Source organism: Balaenoptera ricei, chromosome 21 (assembly GCF_028023285.1).
Source record: "Balaenoptera ricei isolate mBalRic1 chromosome 21, mBalRic1.hap2, whole genome shotgun sequence".
NCBI classification, from domain to species: Eukaryota; Metazoa; Chordata; class Mammalia; order Artiodactyla; family Balaenopteridae; genus Balaenoptera; species Balaenoptera ricei.
This window is the reverse complement of record NC_082659.1, coordinates 34,611,050-34,635,254: the sequence shown is the minus strand read 5'-3', so window position 1 is coordinate 34,635,254 and position 24,205 is coordinate 34,611,050. Positions and strand designations below refer to the sequence as shown.

General features: G+C 36.3%; 1 protein-coding gene across 9 annotated transcripts in view; it reads left to right on the top strand.

The window, feature by feature from the left end:
* Positions 1 to 24,205, top strand: part of PSD3 (pleckstrin and Sec7 domain containing 3) — a 585,012-nt gene that overhangs the window by 210,824 nt on the left and 349,983 nt on the right. For all 9 annotated transcript variants that reach the window (XM_059909726.1, XM_059909725.1, XM_059909723.1 and 6 more), the window contains one exon: positions 17,554 to 17,643. In XM_059909726.1, the coding sequence (XP_059765709.1) occupies positions 17,554 to 17,643 (90 nt within the window). The remainder of the gene's footprint in view (positions 1 to 17,553; positions 17,644 to 24,205) is intronic.

The window sequence follows — 24,205 nt, the reverse complement described above, 5'->3', positions numbered from 1 at the left end:
AATTCAAGAGGAGGAGGGACTCCTTCCAAACTCATTTTACAAGGCCAGCATTACCTTGGTACCAAAACCAGATAAAGACACTACAAGAAAATCACAAGCCACTGATGAATATAAATGCAAAAATTCTCAACAAAATACTAGCAGACTGAATTCAGCAGCACATTATAAGGATCATACACCATGATCAAGTGCCTCATCCCTATGAGGCCAAAGTGTTTCAGCATACACAAATCAATAATCATTAATAGACTGAAAAGTTAAAAATCATACAGTCATCTCAATAGATACAGAAAAAGCATTTGACAAAATTCATTATCCTTTCATGACAAAAATTCTCAATAAATTGGATATAGAAATGTACCTCAACATAATAAAGCCCATACATGACAAGCCCACAGCTAACATCATACTCAGTGGTGAAATGTTGAAAGCTTTTCCTCTGAGATCAGGAACAAAACAAGTGTTTCCATTCTCACCACTCCTATTCAGCTCAGTAATGGAAATCCTAGCCAGAGCAGTCAAGCAAAGAAAAGAAATAAAAAGCATCCAAATTGGAAAGGAAGAAGTAAAATTATCTCTTTTCTTAAATGATATGATCTTAAAGATAGAAAACCCTAAAGACTTCACACACATAGAGAAAAAAAACTGTTAGAATACAATATACAAAAATCAGTGTGTGTTCCTATACACTAAGGATGAATTCTCTGAAAAAGAAATAAAACAATCCCAGTCACAATGGCATCAAAAACAATAAAATACTTATGAATAAATTTAACCAAGGAGATGAAAGATCTGTACACTGAAAACTAAAAGACACTGAAGAAAGAAATTGAAGACACAAATGAATGGAAAGATGTCCCATGCTCATGATTGGAAGAATTAATATTGTTAAAATGTCCATACTACCCACAGCCATCTATAGATTCAGTGCAATCCCCATCAAAATTTTAATGGCATTTTTTTTTTTTTTTTACAGAAATAGAACAAACAACCCTAAAATTTGTATGGAACCTCAAAAGACCCCAAATGGCCAAAACAGTCTTGAGAAAGAACAACAAAGCCATATGCATCACACCTCCCAGATTTCAAATTATACTGCAAAGCTGTACTAATCAAAACAGTATGGTACTGGCATAAAAACAGACACATAGACCAATTGTACAGAATTAAGATCCCAGAAATGAATCCACACATCTATATAATCAATTAATATTTGAAAAGGTAGCTAAGAATGCTCAGTGGTGTAAAGATAGTCTCTTCAGTGAATGGTGTTGGGAAAACTGGATAACCACATGCTAAAGAATGAAACCGGACCCTTATATTACTCACAAAATTAGCTTGAAATGGATTAAAGACTTGAATGTAAGACCTGAAGCTATAACACTCTTAGAAGAAAACATAGGCAGTAAGCTCTTTGACACTGGTCTTGGCAGTGGTTTTTTGACTCTTGACACCAAAAGCAAAAACAATAAAAACAAAAATTAATAAATGGGACAACATCAAACTTAAAACCTTCTGCACAGCAAAGGAAATCATCAACAAAAAGAATAGGCAACCTATGGAATGCGAGAAAGTATTTGTAAATTGTTTGTCTGCTAAGTGGTTAATAATCAAAATACATAAGGAACTCATACAACTCACTAACAATAATAATAATCTGATTAAATGGGCAAAGAAACTGAATTTTTCCAAGGAAGATATACACATGGCCAACAGGTACATGAAAAGATGCTCATCATTATTAATCATCAGGGAAGTACAAATCAAAACTGCAGTGAGTTATCACCTCACAATGAGCTATCTCTTCACACCTGTTAGAATGGCTGTTCTCAAAAAGACAACAGTTAACAAGTGCTGGCAAGGATATGGAGAAAAGGGAGCCCTTGTGTACTTTTGGTGGGAATGTAACTTGATACAAGCCATATATGGAAAACAGTATGGAGGTTTCTCATAATTAAAATAGAACTACCATATAATCCAGCAGTCCCAGTTTTGGGTATATAGTCAAAGGAAATGAAATCACCATCTCTAAAAGATACCCACACTCCTCTGTTCACTGCAGCGTTATTTACAATACCAAGGCATGAAAACAACTTAAGTGTCCATCTGTAGATGAATGGGTAAAGAAAATGTGAGTTAGATAAACAGGTAGGTAAGTAGATAGATAGATACACACACAACGAAATATTATTCAGCCATAAAATATAAGGAAATCCTACTGTTTGTGACAACGTGGATGAACCTTGAGGGCATTATTCTAGTGAAATAAGTCAGAGAAAGACAAATATTGTATGATCTCATTTATATGTGGAATCCAGAAAGAAAATGCACACATATAGAAACAGAGCAAATTGGTGGTTGCCAAGATCAGGTATGTGTGGGGGAAGTGGGTGAAGGTTGTCAAAGGGTACAAACTTTCATTTATAAGATGAATTGGTTCTCAGGATTTAATAATGCACAGCATGATGACTACAGTTAACAGCACCGTATTGTATATTTGGAAGTTGTTAAGAAAAGATCTTCAAAGTTGTCACCACACACACAAACATATAAATATATGGAGAGCTGTATGTGTTAATCTTATTGTGGCAGTCATTTTGCTACATGTACATATGTTAAATCATTATGTTGGACACCTTAAACTTATAGAATGTTATATGTCAATTATATCAATAAAGCTGGGAGAAAAGAAAGAAAACACAGTCATAGAAACAGAGAGTAGATTGGTGATTGCCAGGGGCTGCAGGGTGGAGGAAATAGGTAAAGGTGGTCAAAGCTTACAAACCTCCAGTTATAAGATGAATGTGTTCTGGAGATGGTGCAGCATGGTGCAGTTAATGATACTGTATTGTGTACTTGTAAGTTGCTAAGAGAGTAGATTTTAAAAGTTCTCATCACACACACACACCAAAGGTAACTATGTGAGGTGATGGATGTGTTAACTAACCTTACTGTAATCAATTTGCTATACATGTGTATAAAAACATCACTTTGGACACCTTAAACTCACACAGTGTTACATGTCGGCTATATCTCAGTAAAGCTGGTGGGGGGGGAAGAATTAAAGGGAGAAATAGACAATTTAACAACAATAGTTTGAGACTTCAGTACCCTACTTACAATTATCTTTAGAATAACTAGGCAGAAATCAACAAAGCACACTCTGTAGCACACTCTGCTCAGCAGCAGCAAAATACGTGTTCTTTTCAAGTACACATGGAATATTTTCCAAGATAGAACAAAAAGTAAGTCTCAGTAAGTTGAAAAGGAGTGAAAATATACAAAGTATGTTCACTGAGTACAATGGAACGGAATTATGTCATTAACAGAGTGAAATTTGTGGAAATTGAACAATACATTCCTAAGTAACTATGGGCCAAAGATGAAATTCACAAGGGAAATTAAAAACTACTCTGAGACAAATGAAAATTAAATGCAGCATAAAACGTATGAGATGCAGCTCAAGCATTGCTAAGTGGCATATTTGTTGCTGTAATTGCTTATATTAAAAAAGAAGAATGATCTCAAAGCAATAACCTAACCTTCCAGTATAAGAAACAAAAATAAAGCAAACTAAACCCAAAGAAACCAGAAGGAAGGAAATAATTTAGAGAAGAAATAAATAGAGAATAGAAAAACAAATATTTTAATGAAACTAGAAGTTTTTTCTTTGAAAGGTCAACAACATTGACAAATGTCTAGCTAGCCTGACCATGAAAAAAAAAAAAAGATTTAAATTGCTAAAATCAGTAATGAAAGAGGGGACATTACTATTACCTTACAGAAATAAAAGGATTATAAGAGAATACTGTCAGCAATTGTATGTTAACAAATTAGACTACCCAGGTGAAATGGACAGATTTCTAGAATGATAAATATTGTTGAAACTGAATCAAGAAGAAATAGAAAATCAAAGTATTTTTCAAAGTATTCTATGAGGACTGTATTACCCTGATACAAAAACCAGTCAAAACTATCACAAGAAAACTAATATCCCTTATGAATAGCCCTTGTGAACATAGACACAAAATCCTTAAAAAAAAAAAAAAAAAAGGAAACCTAATCCAGCAATATATAAAAAGGACTATACATTATAACTATTTGAGATTTATTACAGGCATACAGGATTGGTTCAACATATTGAAAATCAATCTAATCACCTTATTAATGGAATAAAAGGGAAAAGCCACATGATTATCTCAGTAAACACATAAGAAGCATTGCCAAAATCCAACACCATTTCATAACTAAAAAGAAAACATCTAATAAGCCAGGAATAAAAAGGAATTTATTTAATTCCTGAAAATGAGCTCTATGAAAAACTCATAGCTAATATCATACTTTATGGGAAAGATGGAAAGCTGTCTCCAGATCAGAAACAAGGCAAGAATGTCTGCACTTGCCACTTCTTTGTAACATATTGAAGATTTTATCCAGGGTAATTAGTCAAGGAAAAAAATAAAACATATCAAGATAAGAAATAAGTCAAATTTTCTCTGTTTGCAGAAGACCTGATCTTTTATATAGAAAATCCTAAGGAATCTACCAAAAATAAAAAATCCAAAAATGATTAGAATCTAAAAAACACGTTCAGCAAGGCTGTAGAATAAAAGTTGAATATACAAAGATCATTTGTATTGCTGATACTAACAATGAACAATATGAAAATGAAATTCATTTCATTTACAATATCAGTCAGAAATACTAAGATACTTAAGAATAAACTTAACAATATAAGATCAATACATTGACATTGAAAACTATATAACATTGTTGAAAGAAACCAAATAAGTAGAAAGTAATTTCATGGTCATGGATTGGAACGCTTAATGTTAAAGTGCCATACTCTCCAAAGTGATCTTCAGGTTGAACACAGTCATTGTCAAAATCCCAGCTGGCTTTTCTTCCCCTCCAGAAATTTGATAAGCTAATACTGAAATTCAATTACAATTCCTATCAAAATCCCGATGACATTTTTTGCAGAAATAGAAAAATTCATCCTAAAATTCGTATGGAATCTCAAGGGACTGTGAATAGCCTAAACAGATTTGAAAAACAACAAAATTGGAGGACTCACACTTCCTGATTTCAAAACATATTACAAGTCTACAATAATCTAAAGAGTGTGATATTGGCATAAAGATAGGCAATAGACAAATGGAATAGAATACAGAGCCCCCAAATAAACTCTTGCATCTATGCTTTAACAATCTTCAGCAAGGGTGCCAAGACTACTCAATGGGGAAAGGACAGTCTCTTCAACAAATGGTGCTGGGAATAAAGGATATCCATGAGCAAAAAAATGAAGTTGCACCCTTATACCATATAAAAAATTAACTCAAAATAGATTAAAGACCTAAATGCAAGACCTAAAACTACAAAACTCCTAGAAGAAAACAGAGAGAAAAAGCTTCATGACATTGGACTTGGCAATGATTTCTTGGATCTGACACCCAACGCACAGGTAGCAAAATTTAAAATAGACAAATGGGCTTACATCAAACTTACAAGCTTTTGTACACCGAAGGACACAATCAACAAAGTGGAATGACAACCTACAGAATGGGATAAAATATTTGCAAATCATATATCTGATGAGGAATTAATAGCCAGAATATGTAATGAACTCCTACAACTCTACAACAACAAAAAAAATCAAATAACCCAATTAAAAAGAGGGCAAAGGCTTTGAATTAGACATTTACCTGAAGATATTATACAAATAACCAAGAAGCATATGAAAAGATGCTCAACTTTCACTAATCATCAGAGAAATGACAGTCAAAACTACCTCACACCCATTAGGATGGCTACTATTAAAAAAAAAAAAACAAAATAACAAGAGATGGCAAGTATGTGGAGAAATTGGAACCCTTGTACACTGTTGGTGGGATTGTAACATGGGGCAACCCTATGGAAAATAGTATGGTGGTTCCTTAAAAAATTAGAAATACCACATGATGCCTCTATCCTATTTCTGGCTATATATCCAAACGATCTGAAAGCAGGATCTCAAGGAGATGTTTGCACACCCATGTGCATAGCAGCACTTACAATAGTGCAGAAGTGGAACACCCCAAATGTCTACCAGTGGATGAATTGTTGAACAAAAATGTGGTACACATACAGTGAAATATTCAGCCTTAAAAAAGGAAGAACTTATGCTGTATGCTACAACATGGATAAACTTTAAAAACACTGATTTCACTTTCATGAGTTACCTAAATATTCAGATTCATTAGAACAGAAAGTAGAATGATGGTTACCAGAAGCCTGGGGGAGAGGGAAAAGGTGAGTTGTGTTTTAAATGAGTATAGAGTTTAAGATTTGCAAGATGGAGTTCTGGAAATCTGTTTCACAACAGTGTGAATATACATAACCCTACTGAACTCTGCATGTAAAAATCATTAAGATGCTAAATTGTTTATGTGGTTTTCTTAACCATATCAAAAAGAATGCAGAGGCGTAAATAACTTACTACAAAGGTACAAGAATCAAGAGAGTATTATACTGGCATCAAACCAAACATCTAGATCAGTGCAATAGAATTATGAGTTCAGAAGTAAACCCTTACATTTACAGTCTTTTGATTTTTGACAAGGATGACAAGGCCATTCAGTGGAGAAAGAATACATATGGTGCTGGGACAACTGTATAGCACATGCAAAAGAATGAAGTTGGATTTGTCTTCCCTACCCTGTACAAAAATTAATGCAAAATGGATCAAATATCTAAATGTAAGAGCTAACAGTATAAAATCTCTTAGAAAACATAGGAGTAAATCTTTGTGACTTTGGATTAGACAATAATTTGTTGGATTTGACACCAAAAGCACAAGCAACGAAAGAAAAAATAGATAAATTGAATATCATCTAGGTTAAAAACTTTCTCTGCTTCAAAGAACACCATCAAGTGAAAAGACAACTCACATAACAGGAGACAGTATTTGTGAAGTGTGTATATGATAATGAGCTTGTATCCAGAGTATATAAAGGACACTTACAACTCAACAATAAAACACAAATAATAAGAAAAGGGCAAAGGATTTGAATACGCATTTCTCCAAAGAATATATACAAATGGCCAATAAGCGCATGAACAGATGCTGAACATCATTAGTCATTAGGGAAATGCAAATCAGAACCACAAGATACCAGTTCACACCCACTAGGTTGGCTAAGATAAAAAGGACAGGTAAGTGTTGGTAAGGATGTAGAGAAATTGAAACTCTCATACACTTCTAGTGGGAATGTAAACTGGTGCCATCAGTTCCTCAAATGATTAAACATAGAGTTACCACATGACCCAGCAATCCCACTCCTGAGTTATCCACATAGGAGGAATGAAAACATGTCCACACAAAAACTTGTACACAAATATTTTTAGCTGCATTATAATAACCAAAATTTGGAAACAGTCCAAGTACCTACCAACTTCTGAATGGATAAAATTTAGTATATTCATACAATGGAATATTATTTGGCAATAAAAAGTTAAATACTGATTAATGCTACAGTATGGGTGAACCTTGAAAACGTTATGCTAAATGAAAGAAGCCAGTCATGAAAGACCACATTTTGTATGATTCCATTTATGTGAAATGTCCTGCATAGGCAACTCCATAGGGTTTAGTAAATAAAAAGTTTGTTAGTGGTTGCCAGGAGATGGGTAGTGGGGATGGGAAGAGAGATTTGGGGAGTGACTACTAGTGGATATGGGGAAGCTTTTTGGGGTGAAGAACATGTTCTGAATTTAGGTAGTGGTGATACAACTTTATCAGTATACAAAGAATTATTAAAATATATTTCAAAAGGGTGAATGTTATATGAATTATATTTTAATAAAGCTGGTATTTTTTAAAAAGTTATAGTAAGTTGATACTCCATCATATTAAAAAAAACCCTCTTTTTTGCTCCTTGCCTACTTTCCCATCGTTTTATTTTTATTTGTATGTTTTTATATTTCAGAGTCTTTTATTGATATTGTTTTATTTGATACTTATTTTAACAAAAATTATGTAAATTGAAATGAAAGTTTCAATTTCTTATGACTAAAAGGCTTCAGGTGTTTAAATATAAATCATTCTAAAAGAAATTTTTATCATTATTAGCAATGCAAAATTGATTAAAAGCAGATAATGTTACAGGTATTTGAGTTTACCAAATCATATATTAAAAAACATTTTTGTTCTTAACTGATGATTAAATTACGTCCTCTTTTAATTTTGTTAAAAGCAAAGACTTGGAATCACCTGACGTGGAAAATAATTTTTTACCTAGTCATTATTCATTTTCTCAAATCCTTGAAACATATCCCAAAATAGCCTTGCAAGTCATATCAAAATGACTATTGATTATACTTGTTACATTTTACCTTGGGGCACGTTGTTTGATCTGATATACTAGATAAGGATTGGGAAAATTGAGACATTGTCTTTTTCAATATAATGTTATTTTCTATTACGTTATTTGTCTATTTCAGTATAGTGTATTTTCCATTAAAGTTCCTTTCTGTGCTTTAAATTTTCATCAAAACTTAGGACTGCAGATGCAATTTATTCAAATTATAGGAAATATCTACCAAGTACATTAATTGGCAAAGCTAGTTATCATTGTTAAAACATTCATCCAGTCTTTCATGTAAGTGTGGCTATATGCCCTCTTTGCTGATGGAAGAGGCAAAGTTTTTAACAGAAGTTATTTAGCACTTCCACTATAATTAATTAGCTAGCACACGTTGGACAGATTGTTCCATGTTGTAAGGCAGAAGGGCAGTTGTGAAAGGAGAAGTGGGAAGCGACTACTTTTTTCTTTAACATCTTTATTGGAGTATAATTGCTTTACAATGGTGTGTTAGTTTCTGCTTTATAACAAAGTGAATGAGCTATACATATACATATACCCCATATCTCCTCCCTCTTGCATCTCCCTCCCACCCTCCCTATCCTACCCCTCTAGGTGGTCTCAAAGCACCAAGCTGATCGCCCTGTGCTATGCGGCTTCTTCCCACTAGCTATCTGTTTTACATTTGGTAGTGTATATATGTCCATGCCACTCTCTCACTTCGTCCCAGCTTACCCTTCCCCCTCCCCATGTCCTCAAGTCCATTCCCTACATCTGCATTTTTATTCCTGTCCTGCCCCTAGGTTCTTCAGAACCTTTTTTTTTTTAAGATTCCACATATATTTGTCAGCATACGGTATTTGTTTATCTCTTTCTGACTTACTTCACTCTGGATGACAGACCCTAGGTCCATCCACCTCACTACAAATAACTCAATTTCACTTCTTTTCATGACTGAGGAATATTCCATTGTATATATGTGCCACATCTTCTTTATCCATTTATCTGTCGATGGACACTTAGGTTGGTTCCATGTCCTGGCTATTGTAAATAGTGCTGCAGTGAACAGTGTGGTACATGACTCGTTTTGAATTATGGTTTTCTCAGGGTATATGCCCAGTAGTGGGATTGCTGGGTCGTATGGTAGTTCTATTTTTAGGTTTTAAAGGAACCTCCATACTGTTCTCCACAGTGGTTGTATCAATTTACATTCCCACCAACAGTGCAAGAGGGTAACCTTTTCTCCACACCATCTCCAGCATTTATTGTTTGCAGATTTTTTGATGATGGCCATTCTGACTGGTGTGAGGTGATACCTCATCCTAGTTTTGATTTGCATTTCTCTAATGGTTAATGATGTTGAGCGTCCTTTCATGTGTTTGTTGGCCATCTGTATGTCTTCTTTGGAGAAATGTCTGTTTAGGTCTTCTGCCCATTTTTGGATTGGGTTGTTTTTTTAAATATTGAGCTGCATGAGCTGTTTATATATTTTGGAGATTAATCCTTTGTCCGTTGATTCATTTGCAAATATTTTCTCCCATTCTGAGGGTTGTCTTTTTGTCTTGTTTATGTTTTCCTTTGCTGTGCAAAAGGTTTTAAGTTTCATTAGGTCCCATTTGTTTATTTTTGTTTTTATTTCCATTTCTCTAGGAGGTGGGTCAAAAAGGATCTTGCTCTGATTTATGTCATAGAGGCTTCTGCCTACGTTTTCCTCTAAGAGTTTTATAGCGTCTGGCCTTACATTTAGGTCTTTAATCCATTTAGAGTTTATTTTTGTGTATGGTGTTACGTAGTGTTCTAATTTCATTCTTTTACATGTAGCTGTCCATTTTCCCAGCACCACTTATTGAAGAGGGTGTCTTTTCTCCATTGTATATTCTTGCCTCCTTTATCAAAAATAAGGTGACCATATGTGCGTGGGTTTATCTCTGGGCTTTCTATCCTGTTCCGTTGATCTATATTTCTGTTTTTGTGCCAGTACTATACTGTGTTGATTACTGTAGCTTTGTAGTATAGTCTGAAGTCGGGGAGCCTGATTCCTCCAGCTCTGTTTTTCTTTCTCAAGATTGCTTTGGCTATTCAGGGTCTTTTGTGTTTTCATACAAACTGTGAAATTTTTTGTTCTGGTTCTGTGAAAAATGCCATTGGTAGTTTGATAGTGATTGCACTGAATCTGTAGATTGCTTTGGGTAGTATAGTCATTTTCACAATGTTGATTCTTCCAATCCAAGAATATGGTATATCTCTCCATCTGTTTGTATCATCTTTAATTTCTTTCATCAGTGTCTTATAGTTTTCTGCATACAGGTCTTTTGGCTTTTTATGTAGATTTATCCCTAGGTATTTTATTCTCTTTGTTGCAATGGTAAATGGGAGTGTTTCCTTAATTTCTCATTCAGATTTTTCATCATTAGTGTTTTGGAATGCAAGAGATTTCTGTGCATTAATTTTGTATCCTGCTACTTTACCAAATTCTTTGATTAGCACTAGCAGTTTTCTGGTGTCATCTTTAGGAATCTCTATGTATAGTATCATGTCATCTGCAAACAATGACAACTCTACTTCCTCGTTTCACATTTGGATTCCTTTTATTTCTTTTTCTTCTCTGATTGCTGTGGCTAATACTTCCAAAACTATGTTGAATAGTAGTGGTGAGACTGGAAAGCCTTGTCCTGTTCCTGATCTTAGAGGAAATGATTTCAGTTTTTCACTATAGAGAACGATGTTGGCTGTGGGTTTGTCATATATGGCCTTTATTATGTTGAGGTAACTTCCCTCTATGCCTACTTTCTGGAGAGTTTTTATCATAAATGGGTGTTGAATTTTGTCGAAAGCTTTTTTTGCATCTATTGAGATCATCATATGGTTTTTATTCTTCAGTTTGTTAATATGGTTTATCACATTGATTGAGTTGTGTATATTGAAGAATCCTTGCATTCCTGGGATAAACCCCAGTTGATCATGGTGTATGATCTTTTTAATGTGCAGTTGGATTCTGTTTGCTAGTATTTTGTTGAGAATTTTTACATCTGTGTTCATCAGTGATACTGGCCTGTAGTTTTCTTTCTTTGTGACATCTTTCTCTGGTTTTGGTATCAGGGTGATGGTGGCCTCGTAGGATAAGTTTGGGTGTGTTCCTCCCTCTGCTATATTTTGGAAGAGTTTGAGAAGGATAGGTGTTAGCTCTCCTCTAAATGTTTGATAGAATTTGCCTGTGAAGCCATCTGGTCCTGGGCTTTTATTTTTTGGAAGATTTTTAATCACAGTCTCAATTTCAGTGCTTGTGATTGGTCTGTTCACATTTTCTATTTCTTCCTGGTTCAATCTCGGAAGGTTGTGCTTTTCTAAGAATTTGTCCATTTCTTCCAGGTTGTCCATTTTATTGGCATAGAGTTGCTTGTAATCTCTCATGGTCCTTTGTATTTCTACAGTGTCAGTTGTTACTTCTCCTTTTTATTTCTAATTCTACTGATTTGAGTGTTCTCCCTTTTTTTCTTGATGAGTCTGGCTAATGGTTTATCAATTTTGTTTATCTTCTCAAAGAACCAGCTTTTCGTTTTATTGTTCTTTGCTATTGTTTCCTTCATTTCTTTTTCATTTATTTCTGATCTGACCTTTATGAGGTCTTTCCTTCTGCTAATGTTGGGGTTTTTTTGTTTTTCTTTCTCTAATTGCTTTAGGTATAAGGTTAGGTTGTTCATTTGAGATGTTTGTTGTTTCTTGAGGTAGGATTGTATTGCTATAAACTTCCCTCTTAGAACTGCTTTTGCTGTATCCCATAGTTTTTGGGTCGTCGTGTTTTCATTGTCATTTGTTTCTATGTATTTTTTGATTTCCTCTTTGATTTCCTCAGTGATCTCCTGGTTATTTCGTAGTGTATTCTTTAGCTTCCATGTGTTTGTATTTTTTACAGATTTTTTCCTGTAATTGATATCTAGTCTCATAGCGTTGTGGTTGGAAAAGATACTTGGTAAGATTTGAATTTTCGTAAATTGACTAAGACTTGATTTGTGACTCAAGATATGATCTATCCTGGAGAATGTTCCATGAACACTTGAAAAGAAAGTGTTTTCTGTTGTTTTTGGATGGAGTGTCCTATAAATATCAATTAAGTCCATCTTGTTTAATGTATCATTTAAAACTTGTGTTTCCTTATTTATTTTCATTTTGGATGATCTGTCCATTGGTGAAAGTGGGGTGTTAAAGTCCCCTACTATGATTGTGTCACTGTCGATTTCCCCTTTTATGGCTGTTAGTATTTGCCTTATGTATTGAGGTGCTCCTATGTTGGGTGCATAAATATTTACAATTGTTATATCTTCTTCTTGGATTGATCCCTTGATCATTATATAGTGTCCTTTTTTGTCTCCTGTAATAGTCTTTATTTTAAAGTCTGTTTTGTCTGATATGAGAATTGGTACTCCAGCTTTCTTTTGATTTCCATTTGCATGGAATATCTTTTTCCATCCCCTCACTATCAGTCTGTATGTGTCCCTAGGTCTGAAGTGGGTCTCTTGTAGGCAGCATATATATGGGTCTTGTTTTTATATCCATTCAGCCAGTCTATGTCTTTAGGTTGGAGCATTTAGTCCATTTACATTTAAGGGAGTTATCGATGTGTATGTTCCTATTACCATTTTCTTAATTTTGAGGGGTTTGTTATTGTAAGTCTTTTCATTCTCCTGTGTTTCCTGCCTAGAGAAGTTCCTTTAGCATTTGTTGTAAAGATGATTTGGTTGTGCTGAATTCTCTTAGCTTTTGCTTGTCTGTAAAAGTTTTAATTTCTCCGTCGAATCTGAATGAGAACCTGCTGTGTAGAGTAATCTTGGTTGTACGTTTTCCCCTTTCATCACTTTAAATATGTCCTGCCACTCCCTTCTGGCTTGCAGAGTTTCTGCTGAAAGATCAGCTGTTCACCTTATGGGGATTCCCTTGTATGTTATTTGTTGTTTTTCCCTTGCTGCTTTTAATATTTTTTCTTTGTATTTAATTTTTGATAGTTTGATTAATATCTGTCTTGGGTTGTTTCTCCTTAGATTTATCCTGTATGGGACTCTCTGTACTTCCTGGACTTGATTGACTATTTCCTTTTCCATATTAGGGAAGTTTTCAACTATAATCTCTTCAAATATTTTCTCAGTGCCTTTCTTTTTCTCTTCGTCTTCTGGGACCCCTATAATTCGAATGTTAGTGCGTTTAATATTGTCCCAGAGGTCTCTGAGACTGTCCTCAATTCTTTTCATTCTTTTTTCTCTATTCTGCTCTGTGGTAGTTATTTCCACCATTTTATCTTCCAGGTCACTTATCCATTTTTCTACCTCAGTTATTCTGCTGTTGATTCCTTCTAGAGAATTTTTAGTTTCATTTATTGTGTTGTTTATCATTGTTTGTTTGCTCTTTAGTTCTTCTAGGTCCTTGTTAAACGTTTCTTTTATTTTCTCCATTGTATTTCCAAGATTTTGGATCATCTTTGCTATCATTATTCTGAATTCTTTTTCAGGTAGACTGCCTATTTCCTCTTCATTTGTTTGTACTGGTGGGTTTTTAACCTTGCTCCATCATCTGCTGTGTGTTTCTCTGTTTTCTTATTTTGCTTAACTTACCGCGTTTGGGGTCTCCTTTTCGCAGGCTACAGGTTCATAGTTCCCATTGTTTTTGGCGTCTGCCCCCAGTGGCTAAGACTGGTTCAGTGGGTTGTGTAGCCTTCCTGGTGGAGGGCACTGTTGCCTGTGTTCTGGTGGATGAGGTTGGATCTTGTCCTTCTGGTAGACGGAACCGCATCCAGCGGTGTGTTTTGGGGTGTCTGTGACCTTACTATGATTTTAGGTAGGCTCTCTGCTAATGGGTGTGGTTGTGTTCCATCTTGTTAGTTTTTTGGCATAGGGTGTCCAGCACTGTAGCTTGCTGGTCGTTGATTGCAGCTGGGTCTTAGCATTGTGATGGAGATCTCTGGGAGAGCTTTCACCATTTGATAGCATGTGTGGTCGGGAGGTCTCTGGTGGACCAATGTCCTGAACTCGGCTCTCCCTCCTCAGAGGCACAGGCCTGACACCTGGCTGGAGCGCCAAGACCCTGTCAGCTGCACGGCTCAGAAGAAAAGAGAGAGAAAAAGAAAGAAAGAAAAAATAAAATAAAATAGTTATTAAAATAAAAAAAATTATTAAAAAATTAAAAATAATAAAAAATGAAAGAAAGAGCAACCAAACCAAAAAACAAATCCACCAATGATAACGAGCGCTAGAAGCTATACTAAAAAAAACAAAAAAAAGCAAAACAAAAAAAACGGACCGACAGAACCCTAGGACAAATGGTAAAAGCAATGTTACATAGACAAAATCACACAAAGAAGCATACACATATACACTCACAAAAAGAGAAAAAGGAAAAAAATATATATATATATAAAAAAAGGAAGAGAGCAACTAAATCAATAAACAAATGTACTAATGATAATAAAGTCTAAATACTAAACTAAGGTAAACAAACCAGAAACAAATTAGATGTAGAAAGCAAACCCCAAGTCTATAGTTGCTCCCAATGTCCACCCCCTCAATTTGGGATGATTCGTTGTTTATTCACGTATTCCACAGACGCAGGGTACATCAAGTTGACTGTGGAGATTACATCCGCTGCTCCTGAGGCTGCTGGGAGAGATTTCCCTTCCTCTTCTTTGTTCGCACAGCTCCTGGGGTTCAGCTTTGAATTTGGCCCCGCCTCTTCGTGTAGGTCGCCTGAGGGCATCTGTTGTTCGCTCAGACAGGGTGGGGTTAAAGGAGCAGCTGATTTGGGGGCTCTGGCTCACTCAGGCCGGGGGGAGGGAGGGGTACGGAATGCAGGGTGAGCCTGTGGCGGCAGAGGCCAGCGTGACGTTGCACCAGACTCAGGCGCGCCGTGCGTTCTCCCGGGGAAGTTGTCCCTGGATCACGGGATCATGGCAGTGGTGGGCTGCACAAGCTCCCAGGAGGGGAGGTGTGGATAGTGACTTGTGCTTGCACACAGGCTTCTTGGTGGCTGCAGCAGCAGCCTTAGTGTTTCATGCCCGCCTCTGGTGTCTGCGCTGATAGCCGCGGCTCGCGCCTGTCTCTGGAGCTCGTTTAGGGGGTGCTCTGAATCCCCTCTCCTCACGCACCCCGAAACAATGATCTCTTGCCTCTTAGGTAGGTCCAGACTTTTTCCTGGACTCCCTCCCCGCTAGCTGTGGTGCAGTAGCCCCCTTCAGTCTGTGTTCACGCAGCCAGCCCCAGTCCTCTCCCTGGGGTCTGACCTCCGAAGCCTGAGCCTCAGCTCCCAGCCCCCATCTGTCCCGTCTGGTGGGTGAGCAGACAAGCCTCCCGGGGTACTGAGTGCTGGCCGGCACCAATCCTCTGTGTGGGCGCCTCTCCACTTTGGTCTCTGCACCCCTGTTGCTGCGCTCTCCTCCGTGGCTCTGAAGCTTCCCTCTCCCCGCCCAACCCCCGTCTCCACCAGTGAAGGGGCTTCCTAGTGTGTGGAAACCTTTCCTCCTTCACAGCTCCCTCCCAGAGGGGCAGGTCCCATCCCTATTCTTTTGTCTTTGTTTTTTTTTTTTCTTTTGCCTTACCCAGGTACGTGGGGATTTTCTTGCCTTTTGGGAAGTCTGAGGTCTTCTGCCAGCATTCAGTAGGCGTTTTGTAGGAGTTGTTCCACATGTAGATGTATTTCTGATGTATTTGTGGGGAGGAAGGTGATCTCCACGTTTTAACTCCTCCGCCATCTTGAAGGTCTCTCTGGGAAGCGATTACTTTTAAGACATGCAGGTGAATCTGTTCTCAGGCAGATTTGTATTTTTTAAGTTCTGTATAAATACTCCCTTAAAACTATCTATGGTTTTGCATTCCTTTTAAAGTCTTTGTCTCCAGGAATATTCTCCAACAACTTGAAGAATACTGTTCTACCCTATTCTTATTCTTTTATGAATAAAATAGCCTTGCAGAGCATGCATTTTATTCATACGTGTATTGTGTGCAGGGATGTTACTATGTTGGTGAACTTTGTGTTCAAGTGAACTTGACCACCCCACTTGACCATGTTTGCCAGAAACTCCCTGCCTGTGCACTTGTGTTCTATCAATACATCCCTCTCCTGCACGCATGATGGGTTTCTGTTGGTGCCCATATTCAACCACAGAATACTTTACAACTGGCAACTTATACTAGTTGATTGGAGCTGGCATTGGAGGCGATTCTCTGTCATAGCAATTTTATTAGTTTTCTCAGTCAGCACACTTGTATCTTTTCTCTTTTTACAGTTCAGATTTTTAAATTTTTGTTTATTCATGAGGTTTTCTTTGGTTAAACTTATTACCCTTAAGTCAGATTGGAAATGTGTTTGTAGACAGTCCTCCATGGGTCTCTTGCTTTTTTTATATTTTGTGAACTGAAGTTTGGTTGCCTTTGATCTGGTTTGTCTTCTCAATGTAACTCCTATAGTGAGCAGTATTGGAAGACTTAGTGACTCCCAGAGCAATGGTTAGATCTGCATACAACCTTGGAAGATAAGAGCTGGTTTCTCACTTTAGAGCAAAGGGGTAGGTATGGTTACTGCCCCACTGCAGGGATTCAGGTTCCCAAATCTCAGGGCTCCTGCTGTGTGTGCAGGTGTCAGCTGGCCCCACTTAAGTTGCTCTGTGAGAATTGGGACTCAGGGAACTGGAGCAAGAAAACACTGGGATTCTGTCCACTTCTGTTGTTGTGATAAATTCCTGTGGTCCTGCTTCTGACTGCATTCAGCAGGTTGTGATAGACTAACTTGTTAGTTTGAAGTAGTAGGCTAAAATCTCAGGTCCTTCATCATTCTTGGCAATAGATAGGAAATACAAATAAAGAAGCAAATAAATAGCTATCAGAGTTCAGTTCAGAAATGTCATTTTATTCATGTTTTTCCTTTAAAAACTATATTATATATTATTTTTATAAATGTAGCATAGATCTTTCAGATTTTTTCTTAGGCTAAAATAAAGCTTTAACATAATTTTGCTATTCATATTTAATGACAGTTTTAAAAGCATAATAAGCCATCTGTTTTTTCATATGCATATAAACTTGTATGTATATATGTATATATATGCATATATTGGGGTGTGTGTGTTTGGTTTTGAAAAACCAAATCAATCTTCCTTTGCTTTATCACATTTTCAAGAAATAATCTTAATTCCACATATGCCATTATGATGTATTATTTGCCTCTATTGCAGAATATTGGAAAGAAGATGACCTGCCAAGAGTTCATTGCAAACCTCCAAGGGGTAGATGAGGGCGGTGATTTCTCCAAGGATCTACTGAAAGTAAGCATTGAAATACTGGTATTTATTTATTTATTTATTCATATATTGAAGTATAGTTGATTTACAATATTATGTTAGTTTCAGGTATATAACATAATGATTCAATATTTTTATAGATTATACTTTATTTAAAGTTATTATAAAATATCGACTATATTTCCTTTGCTGTACCATATATTCTTATAACTTATTTTTTTTATGCTTAGTAGTTTGTACCTCTTAATCCTCTACCCTTAAATACTGGTTTTTAAAATATGCTTATATTTTCTACTTACCTTTTAATCTAAAATAGGCTAAGATCACTTAAGTATTTTGTTTTTTTCCTTTAGTTTGATTGGTGATGTTTCTGTTGGGCATTGTCCTTGATGCGTCAGACTGCAAAGTACCCTTTGATTGATAATTCCTAAAAGTCCACATTGTAATTGATAGTACTGAGTTAATAAGTAGATTTGGAATAATTGCTGATACAAATAGTGGGCATTTTTTGATTTACTTGACTGTCAGAACTTGAGAAAGATCACAAAGGTATATTCCTTATGGAAACAAAAAGCATTTGCAGACACTAAAGGAAGGAGTTCTGACTCTTCAGTCCTTAGTCAGAAATCCACTCAGGTCATCTCTGGAAAGAGATTAAATTAAATCTGAGTAATTGTAGATTTCCTGAATTATTTGCACTCAGCTTTATTATTGGTAACAATTAGCATCTTTTTCCCTCTAGTCAGATTGTTTTCTAGGAGACAGAAACATCAACTTTGGAATTCATAGCATCCTGCAGCAGTATAAATGATATGTGCATTTGATCAAGTGATTGATAATGTATGCGAATATTTTAGAAGTTCAGGATAAGATGTGTATGTTGAGAATGTGATTTTTACAGATTTCTATTTGATTCTAACTTTCTTTTTAAAAACTTTGTACACATGTATATTTCTTTTGGAATCAGTTCTTTTGACTGAATTTGCTAAGAAGGGCAACACATTTGAATCATGGTATAATATGGAAATGTACCAGTTGAAAGATAAGTCCTTTATTATGTTTTTTTGTGACTTTTAAACTACATAATATGTAGAATCAAGTTCTGCCAGATTTTGGAAAGACATAGGTATTATGAGATTCCAAGTCTTACTGGCTTTAATTGCAGCTCATTAAAAATTTTATTATGAAAAAAGCAGGAAGAAATGTATCTTCAGCTTACTATATAAGGAAGGTATTTTTAAAGCCCTTTCTTTATAGAACAAATGCTGCCATTTCTGAAGCTACAATTCCAAATGGGAATAGGAAGTAAAAGGTGTTGGATTGAGACTTAATAAATATGTTCTGTGCATCCATGGAAGTTATATAGTAGACACGTTAACAGGTCTTTTTTCAGTCTAGTGGTACTTGCATGGAAAATAACAGTCTTTCTAGGAGAGGATTTGTGAGGCTTTTCTCAAGTTATGTCAGAAATGAAAATTGACAGGTATAATTTTTATAGTGAAGCTCTTAGACTTTAGTGGTAGGCTTATGGTAACGTTGTGACTGTGGGTACATAGTGGGCAGATTTAGAGCATGTTTGATGGAGTTTTCTGAACCAAATGTAGTTAATGTACAGTGCAGTGGCTACCATTCACCTTGGGGTAAACATGTTCTTTGATTTAGTCGGCCAAGAATTTGCTGGATGATTTGTCACAGTTGTACAATTTGAGATCACGTTTACAAATCTCAGGGAAAAATATGTGTTATACTGTTCTTTATTTACTGTGGGAAGATGACAGTGAAATGACACTGAAAATGACAGTGGCATTTAGCATGGAAATTGTCAAGTAAAATATTGGTTCCTTTTCATAACAAACCCCAGCCACTCACCCATCCAAGAGGAGAGTTTTCCATTTCAGTAGGAATCTGGATTTTATTGCAAATTCTTCAAACCGTTGGTTTCATTTCACTCTTCTGTGTGGCCAGCCCTCTTCCCTGCTCCTTCTCCCTTTCCCTCCCTTTCTGCCTCCCTCTTTCTTCCTCTCTGTTTCTCTTTACTTCTGTCTTTTCCTTTCTCCTTTGTTTTCTCTTTGTCTCTTTCATATCTTTCTTCCTCTCCTCCCCTCCCACCAAAACTCTCTCCCTCTCTCTCTCTCTTTCGATAGCTATCTCTTCATTCCTTGTTGAGATAAATTATTGGGTGGAATATTAATTGGCATTTTGGGGGACAATATTATACACATGCCACACAGACAGATACATACGTACAGATAAACACAAACACGTTTGGTATCATCTTACAGGTTCTGAGTAACCCCTTTCTCTCTTCTGCCACCCCCTCCCCAACTTAAAAAATTACAGGCATGTACTACATGCAGTTTAATTTATGACATAAGATGTTTAAAGTTACATGGATCAAACCAATAAATGGTTATTGCTACATATTGACCTTATTACTTTTAGATTTCTTTGGATCAAAAGTAGCATTTGGATTTATGTCTGTTGTTCAGATTTCTTTGGACCAGAAATAACATTTCGACTTACATCTGTTCAGTGTGGTTGCATAGTCAGGAATATTTATTGAAGGTCGACTGTGTGTTCAGGTGTGGACTTGGAGAACATGTCAGAACCAAATGGGCCCTTGTCCTCAGAGATCATAAACTACTAAAAACGATGGAGGGTCCTTTCTCCCTTAACATAGACAGTTATTCCATATTAAAATAAAAATATAAACTGAATTCTGCTGTTGTCAGTGGAAATGGTTACAGAAAAATAGACCTTAACATACTTAAAGGTATGCACAATGAGGAACTTGTTTCAAGCCTTCAAATTCAGAGACTTGAGTTAATATTTTGCTTTAAATTTGCCTTAAGCTACATGAAAAGGATAGATAATGGTATATTGAGCCCTTTTTCACAATTTACAATTCCACTGCTGTTTCCCTTTTCACTCAAATGACCTAAACAGATACATGAGTATATGAGTGCTTTGTGCAAATAAGAGTTCTCCCCCGACAAGTTGCTTAGAGCATAAGTTATAGATATCTATGGTATAAAATGGAAGAAGTTGGGTACCAAAAGACAACCAGTGGTAGAATATTATTTAGGTTCTTTAAACTTGAAACTGGCTGGGAGGATGTGATGTTTGAGATGGGCCTTCGTTTGAAATATAGGTACAGTTTTAGTAGGAAACTTATTTTGATTTTTATTTAGGTTAATATTCTACTTCATCTCCCACCCCCTTTCCTCTCCATAAACATTAATGTTCTTTCTTTCTCTCTCATAAGCACCCCTGACTATTTCCTCACCAAATCAAGACCAAACTATGCCAAACCATCTGGCGTGTTTTATGGCTCCACAGGGCCTGCCCATCCCAATGCTTGGATGTGGTTTGCCTTCAGGCGTCATTGGGGATGAGGTGGAAAAAGTTCTGATAGATTTAATAGGACATCCCTAAAACTCTAATAAAAATCTTCAGAACATAAATAGAAGGGGATGAGAATGTGAAATGTGGGCCAGCTCTGGGTTGGAGGCTGAACTTCCTGAGAGACATGAAAGCATGAGGATTATGACTATGGTCTTGGGAACTGTACGACTGGTTTCCAGTCCCAGCTCCTCTCTCTGATTAGCCTAGTGATTGTGAGCAAATTCACTTAAACTTTGTCTCTTGATTTCCTCATCTATGAAATGGGTGGTTTTTTTAGCACCCACCTCATCTAGTTGTTTTAATAATTGAATGAGTTAATAATATATAAACCCTTTAGAGACCTAGCATGTGTTAGCTATTATAACTTTTTATTTTTAATATTACTTTATTCTTTACCTATGTCAAAGTGGACTGGACAAGGACTTCACCCCTTCCTGTGAGTATTTGGACCCAAGGTGTTTTACACTTCCTAGGGCTGAGTGGGATTAGCGAGTAGACAAGACCTCTATCCCCCATCCCTTTTCAGCCTAAACACACACATCATCTTGGTCTTTAACAGGAAGCATTTGTGACCTTGACCTTGAGCATTGCCTCCTTTTGTGGTAAGATTTTTAATCCTTGTCATTTATGGCTTCCTTTCTTTCTAAAGACTTGTTGGTTCCAAAGAATGGCCATTGAAATCCTTCACGGGAGGCATTGTTCAGTGAAGTCTGTCTTGACGTTGTGTAGGCACCTGACAGTGAACCTTGGTTAACCCTATGTTTTCTGCCTTTTTACCTTGTTAGCAACAGTGCCTTTCTCTTGTACCTTATCCCTCTTGGAACATTTTTATATCTCAGGTTTGGTTTGGGTCTTGGATGCTGCAAGAGTGGAGGGACTAAGGAGAGTTTGGTCTTAAACTGGTCCTGAGATCATGAAGAACCTTTGAGGAAGCAAATAAGTTCTGGTCCTCTTAAAGATCCCGAGAAAATCCTGGGATTTTAATGGGGATGTGAATTATTTGAAGTGACCTCAAATCCCTGGGGAAGAAGTGTTGCTATATGTTTCCCTGCTCTGTGCGTTCTCCAAATAGAGAGCCCTGTGTCAGAAGGCTCATCGGTTTAACGGTCTTGCCCGTCATTTTTTATAGATTCTTGACTGTGTTATCCTGGGGATCTCTTCCACCCAGTCTCATCAGGGGCAGATTCTAAGAACTAGTGAGAATGTTGGCATGTAATCAGATGCATGTTTCTGAAGCGCTTTGTAGAATAATCCTTAAAAATTTTCTTATATCATCCTTTATCTCACGCTCCAAGTGTAGCACCTTGCTTCTTTGGCTTTCTGTTTCCCAAGTTTTTTTCTTCTGAGTTTCCTATGAACCTCTATTCTTGATTTTAACAGAAAAGCTACATTTGAATCTTTAGTCCAGTTTGCTTTTCATTTCTAACTTTGGTTAGAAATGGTACATTACATGTTGGAAGAGACTTCGGGACTTTGGGTGTGACTACCAGTTATTTACATGTCTAGAGGGGAAGTAGGCATTTCATAATATATTTACATGAAAGAAGAGAAGAAACAATAGGAAATAAGAGAAAAGGAGCCAGTGAAAAGTGTCATAGGAACACACTGGGTGAAAAGTCAGTCAGTTATTGGCTGCACAATAATATCATTTTGAAGAGCTTCAGACTGAAGACTTTTGGCAATGAAACACGAAACCCATGTTTATCCAAGCTTCCTTATTGCCCCCTACCATTTGATACTCAAACAATGGTCTCCTTAATATTTTTATCCTGGTCATGGTTAGGTTTATATTTTTTTCCCCTTGAGCAGCAGTTGAATTCAGTAGGTGCCAACAAGAATTAGAAGAAAAATAAGCCAAAAAATCGAATTTAGGAGTTTTTACATCATCTTAATTATAGAGAGGACAAACAAGAAAACACCCAAGTCTTTCAAAATGATTTTAATATAACTAAAAAACAAAACTGAATACATTTTGCAGAGTATTTTAAAACATACCTTCTCCTAAATCAGCTTAAATACACAAGTAGCTTTAAGAATAAAGCAAGGTAAATAATCTTGCTTGGGTAAGTCAATGACATGTCCCCCTTTCAGGCTATTGCTTATGACTAGATGTTTGACTTTAGAGTATTTTTCAGAAATTTAATTTTTTTTTTAGAAATTGTTTGCTTCCGTCTTTCTTACTTGGGAATTTATTAACTCTGAAATTAGTTGCAGTCTCTTAAGGGAGACCAAAAGTTTTTTCACTCTTAGGTTTGTAGTAAATGGTGAAGTGTGTGTGTTGGGGGCTTAGGGGGTGTGGAGTAAGGGGGAGTGGTAATTAAATTGAAAGAGTGTAAATCAGTGTGCCTGGCTTAGTGGAATTCACATGCTTCATTCCACTAGTGGAATGATAATAGTGAATTAAATTGTTACATATTCCAATTCAAGAACACGGTGTACTTTTCCATCTGTTTGTGTCATCTTCAGTTTCTTTCATTAGTGTCTTAGAGTCTTCGGAGTACAGGTCTTTTGCCTCCTTAGGTAGGTTTATTCCTAGGTATTTTATTCTTTTTGATGTGATGGTAAATGGGACTGTTTCCTTAATTTCTCTTTCTGATCTTTTGTTGTTAGTGTATAGAAATGCAACAGGTTTCTGTATATTGATTTTGTATCCTGCAACTTTACCAAATTCATTGATGAGCTCTAGTAGTTTTCGGGTGGCATCTTTAGGATTTTCTATGTATAGTATCATGTCATCTGCAGACAGTGACAGTTTTACTTCTTCCTTTACAATTTGGATTCCTTTTATTTCTTTTTCTTGTCTGATTGCTGTGGCTAGGACTGTGTTGAATAAAAGTGGCAAGAGTGGGCATCTTTGTCTTTTTCCTGATCTTAGAGGAAATGCTTTCAGCTTTTCACTGTTGAGTATGATGTTAGCTGTGGGTTTGTCATATATGGCATGGCCTTTATTATGTTGAGGTTTGTTCCCTCTGTGCCCATTTTCTGGAGAGTTTTTATCATAAATGGATGTTGAATTTTATCAGAAGCTTCTTCTGCATCTATTGTGTTGATCATATGGTTTTTATGCTTCAGTTTGTTAATGTGGTGTATCACATTGATTGATTTGTGAATAATTGAAAAATCCTTGCATCCCTGGGATAAGTGCCACTTGATCATGGTATGTGATCCTTTTAATATATTA